The sequence below is a fragment of the Cololabis saira genome, chromosome 7, assembly GCF_033807715.1.
Source record: "Cololabis saira isolate AMF1-May2022 chromosome 7, fColSai1.1, whole genome shotgun sequence".
Classification (NCBI taxonomy): Eukaryota; Metazoa; Chordata; class Actinopteri; order Beloniformes; family Belonidae; genus Cololabis; species Cololabis saira.
This window is the reverse complement of record NC_084593.1, coordinates 21453934-21477626: the sequence shown is the minus strand read 5'-3', so window position 1 is coordinate 21477626 and position 23693 is coordinate 21453934. Positions and strand designations below refer to the sequence as shown.

Below are 23693 nucleotides of genomic sequence, written 5' to 3'. Positions count from 1 at the left end.
GCACTTCATTCTAGTTTTGGTCACACTAAATCAGTCGTATACAAGTATTGTTCGGCATATAATTTGCTGCTATAGTGTAATTTACATTTTTCATGTGGTATATGCGAACTACAAACTTGTTTACCTACTTTGTAACTGGAACGCTGATAACTCGGCTGTGACGTCATTCCTAGTTCCGAGTTCCGACTTCCTAGGTAAATGGAACGCAGCATTAGAGCGCGGGACACGAAGAAGAAGCTTTGCCCAAAAATGCTACCTAATCTGGTTTTCTACCTCTAGAGCTACAGTTTGATCGTGTTTTGCTCGCTAGCCCACTTCCTTTCCCCCCCAAGTGGTCCTTGTCGCTTGCCAAATAAAGGCCAATGACTGAATGAATATCAAATAAAGCAATAGAATTGTTTTTTTTTTTCTCTTTATCGTATAATGTTCACAAAGTGTAATGCAATTCATGTCATGGGTAGTGTATTTTGAAGGATCAAATACTCAACATCCCATATTATCAATTTTACATCGTGCAAGAAATGATTGGCGTGGCAATCAAACTTTGAAAATCGACTGTGCGCATGCGCAGAACAAAGTATCAGTTTTCTCGGCAGGTAGCAAGGATTGACAGAACACCGGCTCGGGTTCAGAGGTAAAGCTCGGCGGTATAACACTCACCGGCTACTTTTATACCATCATCCAGCAGGAGAGCCGCCATGACCCCGCAGGAGAGGCCGGCCTCGGCCCCGCAGCAGCACCAGCAGCAGCAGCAGCAGCAGCAGCAGCCCTCCGCCCTCAGGGCGCAGCTCACCGTCAAGCTGTTCCTGATGGAGAGCGCTAGGAGCACGCTGGAGCAGGAACTCCGTAACTTCACCAACCAGGTAAGAGATTAATGATGTTACCTGCAGGAATTACATAGCAGCAGTTAAATGCAGCCTTATGTAAGCTTTAAATATCCACTGGGCTTACATCAAGTACATCAAAACACAAAAATAAAAAACAGTTTTCTGAACTTATCAATATGACTCTGTCCTTCACAGGATAAGTAAAATGGATCACTGCAAAAACTCAAAATCTTAACAAGAATATTTGTCTTATGTAGTTAAAATGTCTCATTTTTAGTCAAAAAAAATCTCATTACAATTAAAAAAGACTAATCACTGGAAAAAATAACAATTTTCACATGTTTCAAGTAGATTTTCACTTAAAATAAGTAGAAAAATCTGCCAGTGGAACAAGATTTTTTTGCTTGTAATGAGAAGATAAATCTTGTCCCACTGGAAGATTTTCCTTCTTATTTCAAGTGAAAATGTACTTGAAACAGGTGAAAATTGTCAAATAAGTTATTTTTCTGGTGATGACTCTAAATGTTGAGAGTAAAACCACATTCATTGATGAAATGACATAAGGGATGAAAAGGGGGGATGGCAGTTTTACAGGGGGGATGATTTTGACCGTTTTTATTTCAGGGGGGGATGCCATCCCCCCTCAACTCGAGTACTGTATACACATACATACACACTGCTGCTGCACAAAGCTAATTTCCCCACTGAGAGATGAATAAAGGACTATTAGTCCATGGGCCAGAGCCCAAACCTTTACTTGTCAGTACCACTCAAGGTGACAAAACTTACTTATGATTGAAGATCCATGTCTATAGATCAGTGTTTCCCAACCCTGGTCCTCGAGGCACACTGTCCTGCATGTTTTAGATGTTTCCCTTCATCATCACACCTGATTCTGATTATTGGTCCTAATTAGCTTGTCATCAAGATCTGCACAATTCTGTTGATGACGCAGCTCCTTGTATCACGGTGTGCTGAAGCAGGGAAACATCTAAAACATGCAGGACAGTGGGCCTCGAGGACCAGGGTTGGGAAACACTGCTATAGATGATATTTTGGTATGATAACCCTTCCTGAGTGGCAGCTGTATCAGTTATCAGCTCATGAAGTTACCCACCCCTTCAGAAAATGACATTTTAGATGCTGGTGCATATCCTGGTTTAGACTCATATACAGGATATCTGTCAACGTTTCACAATATTGTGTTTGGTGTCTTTTTAAAGGGGACCTTTTTAAGCATCAATTCAAGCTAAGATATGAATCTTTCTGACCAACAAAGAGGTCACTGCAGCTCTTTAGACTATAATCAACACACATTTTTACACAATTTTCGTCTAAATGATATACTATCATTCAGGAAATGTATAATATACCCACACATCTTAGCTTGAATGAATGGTATCATTTTATCTAATCTAATATATGTCGGTGAGAATCAAATGTTACATAGTGATTGTACTTGTTGCTACTACACCTCATCCAACGTAAACAATCTTTTTTTTTTTTTAAGTATGATAGTGTAATTTCAATCGAAGTTTTTCAAAATCTCCATCTTTTTTTTGACGACCATGCTTTCATTAAAAATTTTAAATTAGATTAAGGTGGAAAAGTTACATTGTGCTGCTTTAAATATTTTCAGCATTTTGCAAGGTACTGTTATAAAATATTTTGATGTCTTTTTTCTGTAAAATCTATTGCAGGGATTTAGATTGAAATGAGTTGAACTTAAAGTCTCAAGCCAAAAGGAGCTGAAACCTGCCTGAAGTGAATGCAACAATGGCAATTGACAACAATTTAGTAGTTTTGTGTCAGCTTATTTTTAGCATCACTCTTTGCAAATATTTCTGTTGGAACTTAGAAAAATAACTAGCTACTTAATTTTGTCTCACCAGGCATATGAAGAAGTGCATCCTGTCCTGAATTCATCTTTACCCATCAGTGTCTTCACTGATCTCACGGAGGCTCTAGATGTCAAGTATCAAAAGATTCTAAAGCTTTCAGCTTTACTAAAGAGCTTTGCAGTAGGTGAGTCAAAGATTTATTTATTTTTTGTTGAAAACTTCTGGATGGAGATATGTGAGGATTTATCCACATGGCTCAATTACAGAATTCCAGCGTGCCCCACACTATGCATACTAGGTCACCTGGGAGACATTCACATGGAACCTAACTTGGTTCTCACTGCCTTATGTATAGCAAAGAAAACCATTCTAATGAATTGGAAACAAAAGTCCAATCTATGTATTAATCAATTTAGGAATCTTCTGTCAGATCATATTAGTAAAGAGATAATGTCTGACTCCACTAAACATCATTCGGCAGAACTGCATTCTCTCTGGTCCCCGATTATAGGCTTCATTACCTAATGGGGGCGGGGGGGGGTGGTGATCCCGTAGCCCTTGGGGTTGGGGCCCGGCTTGGGGGGCTGGGGTGCGGGCCTCTGGTGGGAGGGGGGGGGGGGGTGGGGTCGTCGCTGTGGGGCCCTGTCTCTGACCGGAGGGGGGCAGGCCGTTGTCACTGGGCGGAGGCCGCATGCCCCGGTGTCTGCGGGAACTCTGGGGCTTCTGGGGGGTGTGCAGGCGGGCGCGGCGGTGGGGGGAGTCATTCCCAGGTGTCTGCTTTTTGTCGTCAGGGTGAATGGAAGGATGTTGGGCCATTTCCTCCTCCGCCTGGGGACTCCGGCGGTGCTCATGGAGGTGCGGTGGGGCCCTGGCCCGGCTCGGTGGGCCGGCCACCGTTGACCTGGATGGCCGGCGGGAGAGCGTGGGCGCCTACCGGAGCCTCTGCTGGCCCTGCCTCCTGGCTTCGGCCTCTGCTCCCCCTCCTGACCCCTACACGACTCACGCACACATAGGTCCGAGGGGTCCGGGGCTTGGGGGATACTGTCCCGCATGCCCCGGTACTCCCCGCCCCACGATTTTAATAACATCTTAGACACCGCACACTCAACATTTAATAGATACACTTAACAAGGATACTTAGCGTCTTTGGAGGGGGAGGTCATTGTCAAATATGATACCCTGACCTCCAACTCCCTGTTTTTATTGTTTTAGCCACATGCACTCAACACCAGGGGCGGGAGAGGGGCCCACATCACCCGCTTTCCCTCGTCGGCCTGGGGAGGGCATATTATTATTATTATTATTATTATTATTATTATATTTTACTATTATGGAAGATGGATGAATGGGATGCCTGGGTCTGAGGCCCTCCGTTGTTGGGCCCGCGCGGGTGTTGCCCTGTTGGGGGGTTCCCTCTCTCCGGGCCAGTCTCCGGTCCCCCCCGCTGCCCACGGGGTGCTCCTTTGGTCCTGGAGGGCCGCTTGGTTGGGGGCGGGTGCACCTGCTCACGTCGGTGGCCGGGGCGGCTCTGTCTCTCCGGGCAGGCTGACCCCTCGCCGGGTGGAGGTCGTTGGCCTGGGGGGTGAGGGCCTCCTGGCCGCACGTTCAGCCCGGACGGTTGGTGCTCGGCTGGGTCCCGGTCCAACGCCGTGGGTTCCCTGGCTGCCTCTTCTCGTGGTCGTGGGGGCCCCGCCTGCGGGTCTCCTCGGCTGCCGCTGGGAGGGGGCGGGCCTCGCTAGTGGTGGGTTTCCTCTACGGGTGTAACAATATATCGTGCCACGAAATTTCGCGATACAAAAACGTCACGATACGTGTCGTGGAGGTGACAACCTGTATCGCGATATTGGGTTATTAATATTAATCTATTGTGTTGACTAGAAACGCGCATCCGACCGCGGCCGCAGCCGCGACCGCGCGGACCAAAATCTTACTCTGCTGAGAAGAAAGTAGTCCCGTTTTGCGGTCCTGTTTTGAGCTCTGAACCTTTACTTAAATAAGTCTGGTGTAGAGTTAAGCCTTACCTTATTAAATTAAACCTTTTCCGGGTCGTGAGTAGGATAAACACGGGGACAACTTCTGCGTGAGGTTGCGTGTACTTCAACGTCCGCTCAACAGCGTAGGATTTCAGAACATCAACACAACACCTAGTGCTGTATCACTCCGCCCAATCTAAAACATACTAACAACTGATATACTGACTAGTGTAATTATAGTCCCTGATTTACAGAATATAAAGAATATATTTATAAAATAATGAACCCTGAATGACCAAAATAACCTTCTTAACAAAATCTCCTCTTACACTTATAAGGTGAGCATGAATCAATCTTTTTTATGATGTAAAATTGTATGTATTTATTTACTTGTATTTATTTATTCAATTTTAGTTGTTAAATTTCTGGAAAAGAAAAAAGTCAAATCATACATGAGAGAAACTATTCAGTTTGTGGCAAAATATTTGTACTTGTATGAAACTGAAGATCATAATGCAAACCTGACATTTACTTTTAGTTCCGTTTGTGGAAAATGGTTGGCCTGGCTTTCTCTTTAAAACAGTTATAAAGCATTACAAACTGTAACAATAGGGCAAACGCACAGCATTGTTTTGTATTATGTGTCTTTCAAATAAAAGACAATTTTTTCCAGTCATATATCCCTCTATCAAGGTTGTTAAAAAATACTGCTATAATATCGTATCGTTATCGTGACCTTAATATCGTGTATCGTACCGTATCGTGAGATTAGTGTATCATTACACCCCTAGTTTCCTCCCGCCCTCTTCTCGCCTTCTGTGGGGTTGCTGGTGGCCTGGGTTCTGGGTTCTTCCTTGTCGGCTTCTGGTCTCTCGGGTGGCGGGGTTGCGCCCTCTCTCCTCCACCACAGTTACAGTTCAGGTGGAGCATCGTTTTGACTGTTGCGCGCACACACACACACACACACACACACACACAGCTACACAGACATACACATCTGCTCACGCACTTACATACTCGCTCCGCAGTTTTGGGGGACAGATAGTCAGCCTAACTTGGATTCGGTCCTGGGGACCTGGGATGGTTGCTGCTTGTGTCTCTGCCTGTTCTCGTGTTTGTTTTTTCTCTTGCAGATTTCCAGGGCTCGTGTGCTCGTTGTGTGTTTTTCGCGTCCTGAACTTGCAGCGGATGTCACCCCTCACCCCCCCTTCACCCCCCCTTCACATAAAAAAAAAATGTGTGTGTGTGCGTATATATATATATATATATATATATGCGCCTTAGGTTCTTACCAACATGGTATAAACCATTATTATATATGCAGACAAAAAAAACGTAATAGTTGTTACAAGCATGAAGGTGTCCATTTCATTTAGAGAGAGGTTTTAATACGTCTTAGGTTGATAAACTTCCTCTTTTTCCTCTGGTGTTTACAGATCCAAAGGTTTGTTTCCAGCCTGCTATGAAAAACAACGTGAGACTAAACCAAGCTCAGCCATCCAGAGTCAAAGGGAGCCTGATTACAAATGTTATCAAGTTTGGACCAATGTTTCAAAACTCATTCATGGCAACCTCCATAGGAAAAGCAATCCAGGTGCTTGGACATGCTCTGTCCCGTCGGCCACTGGAAGTTTTTCTCAACTTCCAGCCAGCACCAGTGCAGCAGCAGGCCGTGTTAGGCAGCATCTCATCCGGCTTTAACAGCACTGATGTCACTAAAAGCTCCTCTTCTCATATGAAAGTGGAAGAACAGGTTCTTTTTGAAGAAAAGAGTCAACCAGATTCTATGTGTGATCCATCTGTCATTCATCAGAACCACAAGATTAATGAAGAGAAGCCACAGGTACTGCTTCCTCATATACAGGCTGTATTCCCAGAGAATATTAACCCTAAAACGTTCATAATATGTGGACGTGGTGATGACGCCCAGTTGCAGCATCAAAAACTAACATCCTCCCAGCTGCTTCAGTTCCTCAGAATTAAATCTAAAAACAAGGATTCACCCGAGGCCCACCTTTTGGTGTGGGCCCAAGATATATATGAGACGGGCAGTTCGGCCACTGTCATGACCTACCAACTCAGATCCGTTGCTGCTGATAAGATGATGACAGGTGCACCACCTCCAAAAGTATTGCACGGAAACATTGACAACCAAACTCCAGTCTTCAGAGTGAAAAGTGCAAGCGCCAGCAGAACTTTGACCTACACTTTTGTGACTGAAACGGAAACTGAAATTTGGGATATCGGAGAGATCAATTCAGCCGTGACAAAAATGCAAACACCCATCAGTGTAAAAATTCCTGAGTTCCAGTTCTGGAGGTTCGGAGAACTTGAAGTGGTGGTGTCTCATATCGTCAGTCCAGATAACCTTTACATCCAGCACGCAGACTCCTCTGAGAAGCTGCAGGCTCTTGTCACAGAGTAAGTTTATTCATTACTGCTTATTTTCTTTGCTGATCATTAATCCTTTTGCTTCTGGCTGTAATAGTTCTTCTCTCGTTTGCAGCAACTGCAAAGCCAGTCGTTCGTATGCTGAGCAGAACTGCATTCCAGACATTGGAACCCAGGTAATTGGTTGGTTCCCGCAGAAGAAAGAGTGGTGCAGGGCTCAGGTGATGAAGATATGTGGAGTGAGCAGAGGTGGGTCCACTTTTGTATGGAGTGGTTTTTGCAAAAGCATACCTCTAGATGGTGGCATTCTCACTTTTATGACTGTTGTCACTTGGGAATTTCATGATCTATTATGTATTTTGCATGAAAGACAAAGATGTCACGGATGGGGCTGGGATTGAGTCATCCATTAAAGTGGAGGTGAAAAGATTAGACTACGGTGACACTTCCTGTCTGTCACTATGGAATATGAAGGAACTCACGCCAGAAATGGCTGTGCTACCACTTCAGGCCCTGCATGTGTCACTGGCAAATGTGAGTTAGTCACCCAAGGTTATGTCAATTTGTACATAGACTGTACAGTTGCCACAGCTTCAGAGAGAAAGGGTTCATGGTATTTTGTGTCCCGCTTCCCCCCCTCAGGTGGTGCCTGTCAATGGAGGACACTGGTCTGAGGAGGCAGTAGGTTGGATCAAAGCCATGGTGCACAAGAGGATGCTCTATGCCAGAGTTTACCCACAGGCACCCACAGTTACAGTTGAGCTGTTCCTGGAAAGGGGAAAGCTCGGAGCCATGAGGTACGTTCAGTCTTAAACAGTCAAGTAATTGTCTTTTTTTTTAATTTTTGTTGACAGAAGTATTCGACCTAGGGCTGAGCGATATAACAAAGCGGTCAGTATATTCATCGGTCTTCCTGTCCGCAAGATACGATCGTACACGATGACACACTCCTTTTGTGGAGATATCTGTGTTTTCATCGATCGGGAATGGCATCCATGTACTGTTAGCACGTCTTTTTATTCAGTGCATCTGTGATGACTCCTATAAATTGGGATGCACGTGACATCATTGCTGTACTTCGGGGATTGGGTCCCGGCCGTTACCATCTCCGATTGGCTACGGTGTGCACCGTCTGTTGATGAAAAACACTGCAAAAAGCGATTTCTAAGAAAGTAAAAAAGCCTTGTTTCATGAAAACTAGCAGGCTGTTTTAGGCAATTTTGCTAGTTTTAAGAATTCTAGTCGAGAACATTTTTCCAAAGCCATTTTTGCTGAAAATAAGAGAATATGGAATAATAGGTTTATTACTACGCTGGGCTGTTTATGGAGTGTACAGGGAGAATTTCAGAGTCGCCGGGACTTTTTTTCCCACTCAAATGGTAAATGGCTTACACTTATATAGCGCTATCCAGCTGTACTCCTACAGCCCCAAAGCGCTTTACACTGCAGACATTCACCCACACACGCACACATTCACACACCGATTTGTCGGCGGAGCTGCCTGACAACCGGGAGCAACCGGGGGATTCAGTGTCTTGCCCAAGGACACTTTGGTGGACACAGGAGGAACTAAGGTTTGAACCACTGACCTTCAGGTTCATGGGTGAACGCTCTACCAACTGAGGTACCTTCGCCCAAATGGCTGATGGCACCGCTGCGAACTCCAGATCTTTTGTAGTCGCACCATTGGAAAAATGAGTTTGCACTCTAGGGCCTTGTTTAAACTTAGCTTAACAGCTCCCTTAATAGACGTTCACAGCTTTGTAACATTAATTCAATGAAGAAAAAATGTTCATACTTAATTTTAAGCTTATGTAATCTCATATTACCTTTCATTGTCGTATCAAATTAATTCAGATACATTTTGAAGTTGTTGACATATATTCACTTTAAATTGACTGTGTCCTTTTTGAGTATGAATCTCCAACAAATAAGCTTAGTTAGGAAGGTTCAACAGGCAAGTAACTACCCAATTCCTGTTTGCAGGAGGGGTGCATCGCTGTCTTTGAGGCTGGCCCAAAATGGACACGCGACGCACAACAATCTGAAAAATGCCGCCTGCATAATAAAAAGCAAGTAGTCTTTTTAGTATTTTTCAGGTTTTTTTCATGAGTTGAAAATCTAAAATGTGTATCATTGCAGCCGACTGTTCGTATTTCATTCTGACTCATGCATTCTCTCTTTTGTAGATCCTGTTCAACGCAAAACCCACGAACGGGGCTCTGACTGGGAAAAATACCTAATCTCATGCTACACTCAAATGAAGAAGTAATTCAGAAAGCAGAATGTGTGTTTTTACTGCTTTCTTTTTGATCCAAGCTGTGTAACTCCCTCAGTGTCCTCTTTGTGACACATCTTTCTTTAAACTAGTAAAACACCAGTTTGCAATTCTTGTATCCATTAGAAATTAGTCAATTGGGCAGTCGGGTCCATGATGCCAGTATGACCGTCAGAATAACCAATGTTTATCGCTCTGGCTCTTGAGCAACATACCAGTAAGAAACGTCTTTGTTGCCTCGCCCCACGAGTTCTGGAAACTATATCAAGTAGTAACTTGACAAGTTCAAGCAAAGAGCGTTCAAAGAATAGAGAAGTGTTAACTGTAACATGAGGTGGCATTCAGAAATGAAAACCCGCTTGTTAAAGGGCACATTAGTGTCAATATGGAAAACTTGTTTTGCCACTAAACAGCATAATAGGGGAACGGCTCAAAATAAACACACAACAGATTCTTTTTAATGCATATTCTTATTTCATATATTGGTTTTTACAATATACTCATCTGTATTTTATGCCTTACTAATGTTAAAGAAGGACAGGCAGTTCAAGATGGTTCTGAATTTCTCAACATAAACTGATTCATGTGGTGCTTTTTACTTTGAAGGCTACTTGTCTTAAGCTATGTGAGGAACTGGGTCTTCCTGTGTGTGTGAATCTAAAACTGCTGCCAGCAAAAAAATAAATTCACTTTTCTCTTGATTTAAGTGTCATGCCTGTTGTCCGTGCCAAGTTGTTAATCATTCATTGGGAGTGTATACGGTTTATAGCAGAATATTGCAGTGACAATCAGGCTTTTATGCAGATATACATTTTCAGTGATTTTAAATCTTTTTTTTTTTAAAGATTTTTCTTTTTAAACCTTTTTACATTTGGCAAAGAAAAACACTCATGCTTCTCTACATGTGCACTTTATTCATTAACCTACAGTTTTATGCATCTGAACTCTAGACTGCAGTATGGTAGTTTGAGCGTTAACACACACGGTTTATGAAGCCAAGCTACTGCTTGTCATGCAGAGTAAGGTCTGGCATTTTATTTTTGAAATAATCACGAGTTAAACCACTACATTACTGCTATCTTCATACATTTGTAAGTCACCCGTGCCCTCGGCACAAATAAACCCCGATTCAGCCACAGCTGCTGGGTTTTGCGCCTCCCACTGATAACATCCTGGATGGTCTTTCTCATCTTTGGCATATACAGTGGGGCAAAAAAGTATTTAGTCAGACACCAGTTGTGCAAGTTCTCTCACTTAAAAAGATAAGAGAGGCCTGTCATTTTGATCATAGGTATATCTCAACTGAGAGACAAAATTAAAAAAAAAACAAATAAAATAAAAATCCATAAAACACATTGTCTGATTTTTAAAGAATGTATTTGCAAATTATAGTGGAAAATAAGTATTTGGTCAATAACAAAAGTTCATCTCAATACTTTGTTATATACCCTTTGTTGGCAATGACAGAGGTCAAACATTTTCTGTAAAGCCTGGGATATACTTGCAGTTCAGACCGCGTACGCATCATGGCCGCCACGCGTATCCTGCGTTCATTTGACGCGTCGACGTGCACGTTCTCAAAAAGACACTGAACGCGTACACGACCTGCAGTTCTGGCTCTGGCCCCGGTCAGAATCCAGCTGGTCACAAGTGACGATGCGGAGGTCGCTGGCGCCGTTTCCTTTGCCGAGATTGCAACCAAAGCAATGTTATAATCTCCTACATCATCCAATGGTGTCATGTAAACATGTCTGTTTTTCTAATCTGCTACTGCTACTACTAAATATTTAATAAATTTTCCAACTGTTGCTCTGCTTACTGCCCCCTATCGGTCACCGCCAGTACGACGCGTAATACGCGAGCGACGTTGCGGTTGGTGGTGCACGCAAACAGACGTGAACGGACGCGACCGCAAGCACCAACAGCAAGTATATGCCAGACTTTAGTCTTCACAAGGTTTTCACCCACTGTTGCTGGTACTTTGGTCCGTTCCTCCATGCAGATCTCCTCTAGAGCAGTGATGTTTTGGGGCTGTTGCTGAGCAACACAGACTTTCAACTCCCTCCAAAGATTTTCAATGGGGTTGAGATCTGGAGACTGGCTAGGCCTACCTATTACAAGATTCAGTCTTCCCAGCCTGGTGCAGGTCTCCAATTTTGTTTCTCACATCCTTTGACAGTTCTTTGGTCTTGGCCATAGTGGAGTTTGGAGTGAGACTGTTTGAGGTTGTGGACAGGTGTCTTTTATAATGATAACGAGTTAAAACAGGTGCCATTAATACAGGTAACGAGTGGAGGACAGAGGAGCCTCTTAAAGAAGAAGTTGCAGGTCTGTGAAAGCCAGAAATCTTGCTTGTTTGTACGTGACCAAATACTTATTTTACCCAGGAATTTACCAATTAATTCAGTAAAAATCCTACAATGTGATTTCCTGGATTCTTTTCCAACATTCTGTTTTCTCATAGTTGAGGTGTACCTATGATGAAAATTACAGGCCTCTCTCATCTTTTTAAGTGGGAGAACTTGCACAATTGGTGGCTGACTACATACTTGTTTTGCCCCACTGTATAACCCAGAGTCTGTTTTCCCAAAAATCTAAATTGAAAAGTAGACTTCTACCGCAGAGCACGAGTCTACTGTCTTAGTGACAGTCTGAGATGGATGTGCGGCGAGAGAGCTCTGCAGCATTTCTGCCGGGGTGAATGCGGTTTCCTCCTTGTGTAATATGGTTTTCGATTACATCTCGGGCCACAGCTGTGGACTGTGTTGAGTGATGAAGGTTTTCCAAGCTAGTCTAGAGCTTGTGACTTCATCGATCACAGAAAGAGTTTTCGGAGCCGGAGGACTGGAAGCTGTACATTTCCAACCATGGCCTGGCCTGGCCTTTTCAAGAGTCCTACACTTGGCTTTACTGGTCCTGTCATTTCCAAGTATATCTCTTCTCGTAATCATAAGTCTAAAATAATTGGCGTTCAGGAGTTATGCTACGTCCACTCTACTTTAGAGGTACTGAATATTAAAATAAGATGGCTGGATATTAAGATAATATGATCACTTAAACATCTCCAATACTTAAGAGGGATTTATTGACTTGTACCCAGAGGTGGACAGAGTCCTCGACCCCAGTACTTGAGTAAGAGTACAAATACTACTGGTCAAAATTTACTCCGTTACAAGTAAAAGTAGCTCAGTCAAAATATTACTTGAGTAAGAGTAGAAAAGTACTTGCTTTTAAAGGTACTTAAGTATCCAAAAGTAAATGCTTTTAAATTTACTTTAAGTAAAACTAAGAGTAAGAGTCAATTTCTTATTTTCCACATCAGTAAATTACTATATTTTTTCTAAATTAGTTTAAGTTGTAAATGTCTGTGGTTTGTCTGTGCCCTCGTTTTTTACTCGGTCGAACTCAAACATTGAGTTAAGATACGGCCAAGGATTTTGTGAAAGTCCCTGCTCCGAGTCCGGCTCATTATCAGACTCAGACGACTCAGCGGATTGTCTTTCTTCTCCTGACTCCGGCGTAGCCATTGTTGCGGCTCTGTCTTGACAAACGCAGGCTACTTTGGCGTTATCGTTTGGAGGAGGCTTGACGTATTTCCGCTTTACGTACTGTACGTCCCAGTGGAGAGCGTGCACTGTGATAGGTCTCCTCCTTTTGACAAAAACAACTTGTGTCCAATAGGATTTTAGGGAAGAAGAAAAAAGAGCAGACCTGAAAGTAACAAGTACTTTTCAGCCTTCCTAGAAACTTGAGTAAAAGTAAAAATATTTGTCTTGGAAATGTATTCAAGTAAGAGTAATAAGTACCAAAGAAATCTAATACTCAAGTAAAGTACAAATCCTCTGGATATGTACTTAAGTACAGTACTCAAGTAAATTTACTCCGTTACTGTCCACCACTGCTGGTACCCTGTCCAGAGCGTTGCTCATCCGTCTCCCAGCAACAGCTGGGATAGGCTTCAGGTATAGAAAGTTATAGAAAATGGATGTAAAATCGTTTTCAAAACATTTCTGATAAACTGGCATCCTAGAAAAGGTCCATGCACTTAAAAAACCAAATTCATGCATAACTCCAAGCTTTGAGATTCAGGAAACTGACTCAGACATGGGGGGACAATGTGGCCAGGTTTGGAACTACAGGGTACACGAGCACGAGTGGCAACTTTACACAAATCCTAACTTCCATGTATTCACGCTATCATCAAATATGCCAACTGTGAATTCACATGGCAGTGGAGTTGCAACAAACTGAAAACCCCGCCACATGTAGCCACGACTGAGTCTCATGGAGATCTGAGAGGAAAAGAACGTCGTCCAGTGGAGCTTGTATAGCTGTCAACAGCAAAAAAACAAACTGAAATCTCCTAAACATAAATGGTTAAACTCCATCAGCACATATTTGGGGGAAAAAGAGTATATTTTTGTGTGCCAAATGGAAATGGGAAGTTTGTCATTAAGACATGGAAAATTATCTACACAACTTCACAGTGGCGGTCGGCACTACTACCTCACAAGAAGAACGTTTCTGGTTTGAAGCCTGGCTGTTTGTACGTTATCCCTGGGCCAGAGGGTTTTCTGCAGGTCCTTCCTCCTAAGGTCCAAAACATGTGAGGTTGGTTCCAGATTCTATATTTACGAAGGTGTAAATTGTAAATTGCATTGTTGCTTGACTTTGTGGTTGTTGTGTTGTGGATTTTTATACAGCTACACTTTTATATCATTACCTTTTCAGAAGTACTTTTAATATATATACATGTAAATACTTCTATATTAGGGCTGTCAAAGTTAACGCAAATTGTGTTCACAATCTCTCTTTGTAAAAGGAGATTAATGCATGCTTGTTTCAGGGCATACGACCCTCGGTCCAACCTGTAGTCTAGAAAAAGTAGAAGCGATGCAGCTGAAGCACAGATCAAATGACCTACTGGTTTTCTGAAGAGCAGTTTTGAAGCCTCTTTTTTTTTCCCCATAGACTGTTAAATGCAAAAACAAAACAACAACAGAATGTACTTTTTTTCTCGCGTGCACCAGCTTGTGGCCCCCAAAGCTGACGGGAACACGCCCACTGTGTGTCAATCAAAGTTTGTTGTGGCTGCTAGCTCCTTCAGCTGACCCACATCAGACAGAAATATTGCTTTATATAAAATTACCTGACGAGGTTCAAACAAATGGACCTCCCTCAGAGAATGTGAGTTCAAACAGGCCAAACCAAAGTGGGTTTTGTTGTTTTTTACACCAGGCTATAAATATGTCAATTAAAAACGGGAGATGTTTTATATTGGACATTGTTTTTTTGTTAGAATTACTCAGATCAACATCCGTTGTTGCATGTTGAGCTAGCCGTGAGTCTGTGTTTGTGTGGGAAGAGGTTAAATTCCAAGTTTTGCAAATTTGCAAGAAGAAACTTAAGAGGAGTATGTTTTGTATCTTGAGGTAGTCAAAATCAATTTCATCACATTGATCAATCATCAGCAGGCGGGCCTTCATGCGCATAAATCCATCTGCAAAGGTTTCTTACACATTTTTAAGTTCATAAAGTCAGAATGAGGGTTTCTGAAATCAGAATGTCTGACTTTATAAAGTCGAAATTATGCCAATGCACAGCTCCCTTGAAACAGAGATAAGTCATGGTTTTAATTGAACCGAATTACTTTCTAACCATTTTCAATGCTTACCTTTTTCATTTGCATGTTTTCAACAAGGACAGCTTGTTACTACTGTTATTTAGGGCTCAGGTGCAGTAAACAGAGCTGCGTCCAGTTGAACGTGGAGTGGCTTTGCAAAGGCATTCCTCTAGATGGTGGCATTGTCACTTTTATGACTGTGCCCACTTGGGAAATTCATGGTAACCTATGTCATTAAGATGCAAAATAGTAATGTCATGGATGGTGCTGGGGTTCATGGTATTTTGTCTCTCGCTTCCTCTCCCTCGGGTGATGCTTGTGAATGGAAGACACTGGTCGGAAGAGACAGTAGGTCGGATCAAAGCGATGGTGCACAAGAGGATGCTCTATGCCAGAGTTTACCCACAGGCACCCACAGTTACAGTTGAGCTGTTCCTGGAAAGGGGAAAGCTCAGAGCCATTAGGTACTTTTGGTATTTATCAGTCCATTAATTTACTATTAACAGAATTCGAAATGCCATGAATATAGTCTTTTTTTTTTTATTTGACCAACTTGAGGTTGACCGGAGATTGCTTAAGGAGAACACATGGTGTAACCTCTTCTCAATAGACGAGCATGGAACCGGTGCCAGGCGGCAGAGATCTGTCAAGACATGACAAGTATGATTCAAGATACACATGCACACACCCAACAAAAAGAGAAAAAAGCTAAGATTTAAGCCTATAGAGAGCATTAGCACCTAAATAAAACACAAGTCCAACGGCACTCAGCCAAGTGGACAGATCGTAAGCAGATGATATGCAGGCTGCCACAGTAAGTGTCAATCAGCTGCTGCATTTCACAGACAAACGGCTGCTGTCAGCTGATGGCTGACACTGCACGGGGTTGGAGAGTAGCCTTATCTTTGACGTTTTACCATTGTAAATCATATTCCAGTGAAAAAATCTACCGGACTGGTGCAGTCCCAGGTCTCTGTGACAAATGAGAGTATTTTCCTTCCAAACAGTCCATCGACTTCCAGAGATACTGACTTGCGTAAATGACCACAGACCATAGTGCTGCACCTCGAGGCACACGTGCTGAATCGTGCAACTGATACAAACACCCCAAAACTGTTGTATGTGAAAGGAATTAATACATTTAGTAACATACATACTAAATTAAACAAGTAATATAACCTCAAGGACCCAAGTATGTCTAAATGTGCCAAAATAGCCCGTTTGGACAGGCTGTCTAAACATGACTGTCTCTTGTGTTCCGTCTTAATTGACTCTGGCTTTGACATATAATTTTACACTTATGTCATCTCACATTACCTTTTATTCTGATATTTAGAAACACTCATTTAGATACGCTTAGACGTGTCATTTTTGAGCAGGGATCTCAAAAATAGGCCAAGTTAGGAAGGGTTTTAAAGCCATTTCGCTTAATGTTATTTTCAAAAGCGGTTCCAAAGAGACCGGCACAAACCAGACACGCGAGGCTTAAAAAGCTGAAGAATGCTGCCCTCATTAAAAAAACAAAAACATCTAAGTAAAGTTATATTTTGTACGTTTTTTTTTTTCAATCTTTCCCCCAGAGCTGCAAAAGAAAAATGGATGTCATCGTAGCCAACTTGTTCCTTTTTTTTTTTCCAACTCAAATTTTCTTTGGTAGGCGTTGTCCAACTTAAAACCCAGAAACAGGAGAAAAATACCTCATCTCACGTTACACTCAAATTAAGAAGCAACTCAGAAAACAGAGAATGTGTGTAATTTTACTGATTTTATTTATTTAGTTCTGTAACTGTCAACTCGTGTCAAATTCAGACTACAAGTGGTAAATCAGCCGTGCGGCATAAAAACGCTGAGGGATTTTTGACTTGTAGAAAAACCACCCTGTGTGGATCAACCAGAGCTGCTCCAAAGAAACTGCATTTGACTCAAATAAGTGTCTTGCAGATGTCAGAAGGCTTCATCTCTTATTCACTTAGTGACATCATGTCGTTCTGACGGAGACTGAGCTGATTTGTATGTTTGTATCAGGTGGTGGAATAGCTGGAATAGTTGCTGTTTATCTTGTAAATGTGTAAATCCCTAATCTTGTCAAGATATTTGTAAATTTCGCCCTTCTCCCAATTCTACATGAGCCTCGAAATAGACATTTTGTTCAGATACATTGGCTGTATGTGACTGACAATAAAGAAGTCTAAGTCTAAGAAGAAGTCAGTGTAGCACTTATTTATCTTTAACACATACAAATATCAAACACATACCAGTGCATTTTATTTTCTTCCTCCCAGTATCCAATCTTTGGTTCACTTAATTAGTTACACAACGTGCGGTTGGGATAGGTAACCTGAACGGGATGGATCAGACCTAAACAGCTGATGAATTGATTGGATTAGTACACATTAATTACCATGTATTAGTTTACATTTGTATTTCTATTGAGTGTATATTTACTGTATGTTATTTATAGTTTCACTAAAATCTTGTGGGTTTTTTTTGTAAGCTTGATGATGACTGTTTTTTTATGTGATATAACGTGATATTACACATCATTTTGCTTTTTAAATGTTTAGGTTTCAATGATATTTGTAAAAAAAAGATGCCTTGCTTGTTTAATTCAAATATGTCTCCTAGAAGGTGTAATTATGTTGTCTTTCAGTCGTTCCTTTAGTTAAGAGGGTTTGTAGTAGTAGTAGTAAATATTTATTTCGGTCAATCACAAACAAAAATCAACAAACAAGATAACACAGGTTTTTCCCTGGTCAACATCGTGATTATTTGACCGAAAAGGTCTGGGCTTGAAGCATAAAGCTTATCTTGCCCACCTTTTAACAGAATAGAATATACAAAAAAACAAAAAACAAATGAAGTATCATAAGTCTACACAAAATAATAATAATAATAATAATAATAATAACAATAATGATGATGATGATGATAATAATAGTAATAATAATAATAATAATAATAGCAATAATATAATAATAATAATAATGATAGCTCTGAAAACAGAAAGTGAAAAGATGCCAAGGAAACCGGCAAAACAAATTTAAGTTGTCATTTTATCTTGTGCATGTGTGCATTCTTCTTTGTTTGCTTATTGTGTTTCTATATATGTGTCCATTACCTTTGCTTTGAATAATATCTTGTATGCTTTTATTGAATTTGCTAGTTTAAGGTCATTTTCTAATGAGTTCCACAGTTTTACTCCTAAAACAGAAATACATCTGCCCTTTGCGTTTGTTCTAACTGTTGTTGTGTCAAACATTGCTGTTCCCCTGAGGTCGTGTTTGCCCTCTCTTGGCTTGAACAGTTCCTGCATGCAGCCCAGAAGTAAATTGTTGTAAGCCTTGTATATTATAACAGTGGTGTTCAGATTGACTATGTCTTGGAATTTAAGTGTATTGTTATGAATGAAAAGTGGGTTTGTTGGTTTGTTGTTTGTTACGCAAACATATTTCTTAGTCTTTCATCTCAGGGTTCTTCTGCACATGTTAGCTTCTCTTGTTAAGTTTGTAAGATATAAAAGAATCTCCTAAAGGGCTCAATGGAAGATCTTCCATCATGAACAATCATATTCCAGCCCCTAGATGGCGCCAGTTCAGTTGCTTCAGTGTGGATGTCATAAACACCAAGATCCAGTAATTATTATCACTTTGAAACTACATTTCTTTTATATGTCACACTTGTTTGATAGTAATAATAAAGAAGTATTCTTGCAGTTGGTATAGTTCTCGTACAAAAGCAGATTTATTTCTACGCTCACATTCCTGCTTTTGAATTAAAAAGTTTCTCTATGAACAATTCATACTATTTGCCTCTTGTCTGTTCTATGAATATAAAGTAAATGAGACTTAGTTCATTCAAAGAAACACAAGGCCACACAAACCCTCCCACTACACTTGTTAGGAGTGACGCAGAAATGCTCACAGCACAGTGAACCGCTGTAGGTCATTGACAAACAAACACATTGTGGTTTTTTACTTTCTTACTGTAAATTCTTCCTGCTGTTGGAGTTTGGCCAGAAACAACTCATAAATGTCACTTGGCTTTGCAATAAAACGATATTTTCAATATTGGTCTGAGGGCATGTGCGGTAATCATGTTCATCATCTTCGACGCTGTGATCACACGCTGTTCTGGTTTCACTTGTTGTAGACTAAATGAGCCTTTAACCCAGAAGCCATGGATGAATATAATCCTGTTCCTGAGCTTGCTATTAGATTGCATTAAAGGGGCTTATTAATTAAACAAAATGATACTATTATGGTTTGTGCCAGGGTAATTAGATTGCTGTAGAAGAAGCAATTTAGAATGTAATCTAGCGCATTGTTGAAAAGGATTTCATTTACGTGCACATGAATAGTTGATGGTATGTGCTCTCTGGCAAAACAAATTCAGATCTTGTTCCTATACTTCAAAGTGCACAATTCAAATGTGTGCCCCCCCCCCAAAAAAAAATATCTTGAATAGCTGAGAGGGCAATCACTTCATTAATATTTACGGTAGCTGAAAAGTTGAGTATGTTATGGATGTATTTTCCAACCTGTTAATGAGTCTCTCTTGCAGTGGCTCATGTCAGAAGCTTCACTTCCAAGCCCTGCCAAGCACAATAAATAATGTGGCTGGCTGAGGCCTTTTGTGTCCACACAGATTCCTTCTTTCGCCCGGGGTAGGCGGAAGTCGAGGCGTTTGATCTGAATTCTAAAGAGTCTTGTTGCAGCCCAATAAAGGGCGCCATTGTATGTTAATGGTTTATATAAGAGCATATGACTGCTACAGTGCAGGGCAGTGGCTAGTGGCGGAGGAATGATTTGCATTTTCCTAACGCATGGTGTTCTCAATCCAGCCCTTTGGCTTGCTCAAAACAAAACAAAACAGTATTTTAAATAATTTCTTCCTATTTTGTACACATTTTTGTGTACCACCACAGCAGAAGGTAAAATACACGCTCTGTGCTCTTTATTCTGTTTTATACTAACATTCACTGTGAACAGAGGTTGTTGTGATGTGGTCGGTAGCTGTCGTGCCCCTTTGCCTTGACTGCTCAATTACTTGGCATGCTAATGGCTCACTTAATCATAACCCTTCAAACTAATGATTATTGAAATTATATTGGCTGATCAGTTTAAGTTTTGAATTTGGCAAAATCTGTATATTTTCTCAAACACACATTCATAAAAGAAAAGAAAAAGGCTCAAAATGAAATGCATTTCTTGCTGGTGCCTGCGAGAAATTTACTGTCAGTCGTTTGTCTGTCTGCCTGGAACTGGGCTGTAGGTCAGTTTGGGAGTAAAGTATTAATACAGGGTGAGCGAATCACGTGGCTCTCCAAATGTTTTGCAATTGGCTTCGATTTCTTGCGTCTTGTGACGGCGCATGGTGGCAGGCCATCGCCCCTGCTTTTATACAGCCGGCAGGCTGCTTGGCATTTCTTGTCTGTTGCTTCTCACAAATCCAGCTGGATGATCAAATCACACCTTAAGATGGTCATTTTTGGAGCCGGCGCTTCTTACGCCGCTTGCACCGCCGGCTGAGCCTGGTAAAACCCCGAACCTGTTAAAGCAGGAGGACTTTTAATGGACGGGCGACAAGTTTAATTTAGTTTTGTCAGGCCTATTGTTGTTTTACTTTTGATAGCCAGTTCTTAAAATGATACTTAAAGACAGTACAATGTGCTAAAAGTAGCTTTTATTAACCTCATGGATGTTTTTTTTTTTAAATTTCAATAAAATCTTTCCAGGTTTTATTTTTGCTAGATTGATAAGACATGTTGTCTTAATGAATATTTATTAATGGTTTCTTCTACTTGCTGCAGACCTGGAGGCGAAGATGAACTGGGGGTCCTTTTATGCCGTGATCAGCGGCGTAAACAGGCACTCAACAGGCATCGGGCGCATTTGGCTCTCCGTCATCTTCATCTTCCGTATCCTGGTGCTCGTAGTGGCAGCGGAGAGCGTTTGGGGCGATGAGAAGACCGCGTTCGTCTGCAACACCCAGCAGCCCGGCTGCAACAGCGTCTGCTACGACCAGTTCTTCCCCATCTCACACATCCGGCTGTGGGCGCTGCAGCTCATCCTGGTGTCCACCCCCGCGCTGCTGGTGGCCATGCATGTGGCCCACCGACGTCACATCGACAAGAAGATCCTGAAGAAGTCGGGCCGCGGCAGCCCCAAGGAGCTGGAGCACATCAAGAACCAAAAATTTCAGATCACAGGAGCTTTGTGGTGGACATACATGATCAGTATCATCTTCAGAATCATCTTAGAGGTGGTTTTTCTCTACATCTTCTACTCGATCTATCCTGACTTTAAGATGGTGCGCTTGGTGAAATGTGACTCCTACCCTTGCCCCAACACAGTGGACTGTTTTGTCTCCAGACCAACAGAAAAGACCATATTCACTGTGTTCATGCTGGCAGTGTCGGGGGTGTGCGTGCTGCTGAACCTGGCCGAGGTCGTGTACCTGATCGGCGGGGCCTGCAGGCGCTGCTTCGGCGGCTCCGAAGACGAGTCGAAAGCAGCTTGGATAAGTCAAAGGTTGTCATCTTACAGGCAAAATGAAATCAATCAGCTGATAGCGGACCATTCTCTTAAGTCAAAGTTCACCGTGACCAAAAAGAACCCACCTGAGAAAGCTGATAGATGTTCTGCTTTCTGAGACTTCCTCTAAGCTTGTGAGCTGTAATAGTGGCTGTCCGCCGAGCACGTTCTACATTAATGACACTTATACTGCGTATTTGTTCATTCGCAAGATTTTGAGCATTTATTTATATATTATTAAGTAAACTGCCTATTGATGCTTGACTCTCTTTTTGGTTCCAACGTATTTATTTTCACTAACAAAAAATTAGCTGGTCTCTTGTCGAAACTACGTGGAGCCGGTACTGTGGATTACTGTGGATTTATAGACATGATTTCTGCTTTTCTTTTCTTTATTCAAGTCCAACATCTCTGGTGTCGCAGTACAAGCTTGCCATCGATCGTTAGACTCTCTTCGTAGTCTTATGGCAAATACATCAATGTATTAATGGACATTATGGGAATTAAGTTGACATAGTGAAAAAACTGTTTCAGTGTTATAAACCATGCCTGCAAGCATTATGCTTTTATTTTATTTTTAGTCAAAGTTGCATATTTGCTGGATGACAATGCACTTTTGAAGGGTGCAGTTGTTAAAAATCTTGCAAATGTAACAGGTTTGTGTGCTTAAAAGTTCCAAGCGACTGCCAAAATAGTTGCATTTATGAGCTGTGAAATGGGGAAAATCAAATCCAGGACGCAAAATCAAACAGCCAACACTGGCTGCAGTTCATGTGTTTGCACATGAACACATCCTACAGAAAGTTCACACCAACGGGCTGCTTTTAGAACAGATGTTTGCCTTTCAACAGCAGAGAAAAAGTGTTTTATAATACTTCACTCTAAACACGTCTGGCATCTAGATTTCCAATCCATTCTCAAATTAGTCAAAGTGTGAAACTCATCTTTTGGGAGTATTTTGTTGGAACATGAGGATTTCTGATCGGCAGTAAAAACCATAAATATCAGATATGGTCCTTTTTAAGAAAAACATATTGGTAAAATAGTTTAAATCTGGGTTTTACGGTAATCCGAAAGTGGGTTTATTCATTCAGACAAAAGTAGTCGGGTCGAAGCGAGCACAAGTACGGGAAAGAAGACCATTGAAGGGAATTGGACCACCTATTGATGATTCTATTAAAGTGGACGTAATAGAAAAAAATGTTACTCTTGGAAGTTCCTTGGAAGTGCATTGCACAAAGTTTTTTCCAGTTTTGAAAGATGCTGACCCTGCGGAGGAGAGGGACGGAGTGGGGTGGAGTCGCCGACTCCACCGCCTAAACCCGGCTGCTATGAACAGAGCTGTAAAGACACGGTTGAAGGGGAGCTTTTGTATTATATCGCTGCATTGTACATTGACACAAGCATGTCACAGACATTGAATTAAAACCACGGGACATTGTGTCATTTTCTGGAGAAAAGAAAATGTAATATGTCTGCTTTTAAGCAAACAACTGTCTCGTGGTCGTATTTGTGTTGTACTCGATTAATCAAGCTACAATTTGTCGGACATTTATAACAATTCTCTATCCAAGCAAATTTCATTATAAAAGAAAATGCAACTATTGGTGCTAGAAAATAAAACGACATGTTTAATTCACCATTCCAACCACGATGGTCGTATTATGATGAACTATAATGCAGAAAATTATCATTTAGTGTATTGTAACTTTATTTTTCCTGATAAACTTCTCTGAATTATGAACCTCATTTTATCTATTTTTCTTTTTGTCTGCTGGGGCATTTAAACCTTGTTTTTGTCATCGCAGTACTGTACATATATTTCAAGACATTTTGTATTAATTCCTGATTACCATGTACTAACATCTTTGCACAACTTTGTTAAAGTTTCCTTGAAAAGCGCGTGATGTGGACCCACCGCTTACCCGGCATCCATCGCCGCCATGATGTCGCACTTCCATCCTTTATTCTTAGCCTGCATACTATGTTTGTCAGCATCCGTGCAGGTCTGAAAATCCGATGTCCAAATGCACTGGAAGCTGTTTGCATCAAGTTGACCGGCTTTTTGTACTCGATGTAATGCAAACAGAACCACTTATGTTCATATGCCAACATGCAAATGCATCAGTTTCAATCCAGGAAAACAATCCAGATACAATGAGATGGGTTGAAACAATACAATTTCTACAATACTGTATGTAATTTAAATAAATAAATAAATAAATAA

The 23693-nt window shown here is 41.5% G+C and overlaps 1 protein-coding gene across 1 annotated transcript; it reads left to right on the top strand.

The window, feature by feature from the left end:
- Positions 1-589: 589 nt before the first annotated feature.
- Positions 590-23693, top strand: LOC133447349 (uncharacterized). The gene is made up of 10 exons (XM_061726023.1): positions 590-863; positions 2720-2852; positions 6078-7062; positions 7148-7281; positions 7403-7566; positions 7675-7829; positions 9019-9104; positions 9222-9300; positions 20411-20466; positions 20743-23693. Exons 1-10 carry the CDS (start codon positions 699-701, stop codon positions 21582-21584), a joined length of 2799 nt encoding a protein of 932 aa, XP_061582007.1. The 5' UTR covers positions 590-698; the 3' UTR covers positions 21585-23693.

Excerpts from the sequence above, each read along its gene's own strand:
- LOC133447349 (XM_061726023.1), top strand. The coding sequence starts at position 699 with ATGACCCCGCAGGAGAGGCCGGCCTCGGCCCCGCAGCAGCACCAGCAG. Across the intron at positions 9,105-9,221 it reads TGCCGCCTGCATAATAAAAA|ATCCTGTTCAACGCAAAACC; the intron begins GCAAGTAGTCTT and ends TCTCTTTTGTAG. Across the intron at positions 9,301-20,410 it reads TGCTACACTCAAATGAAGAA|ATGGTCATTTTTGGAGCCGG; the intron begins GTAATTCAGAAA and ends TCACACCTTAAG.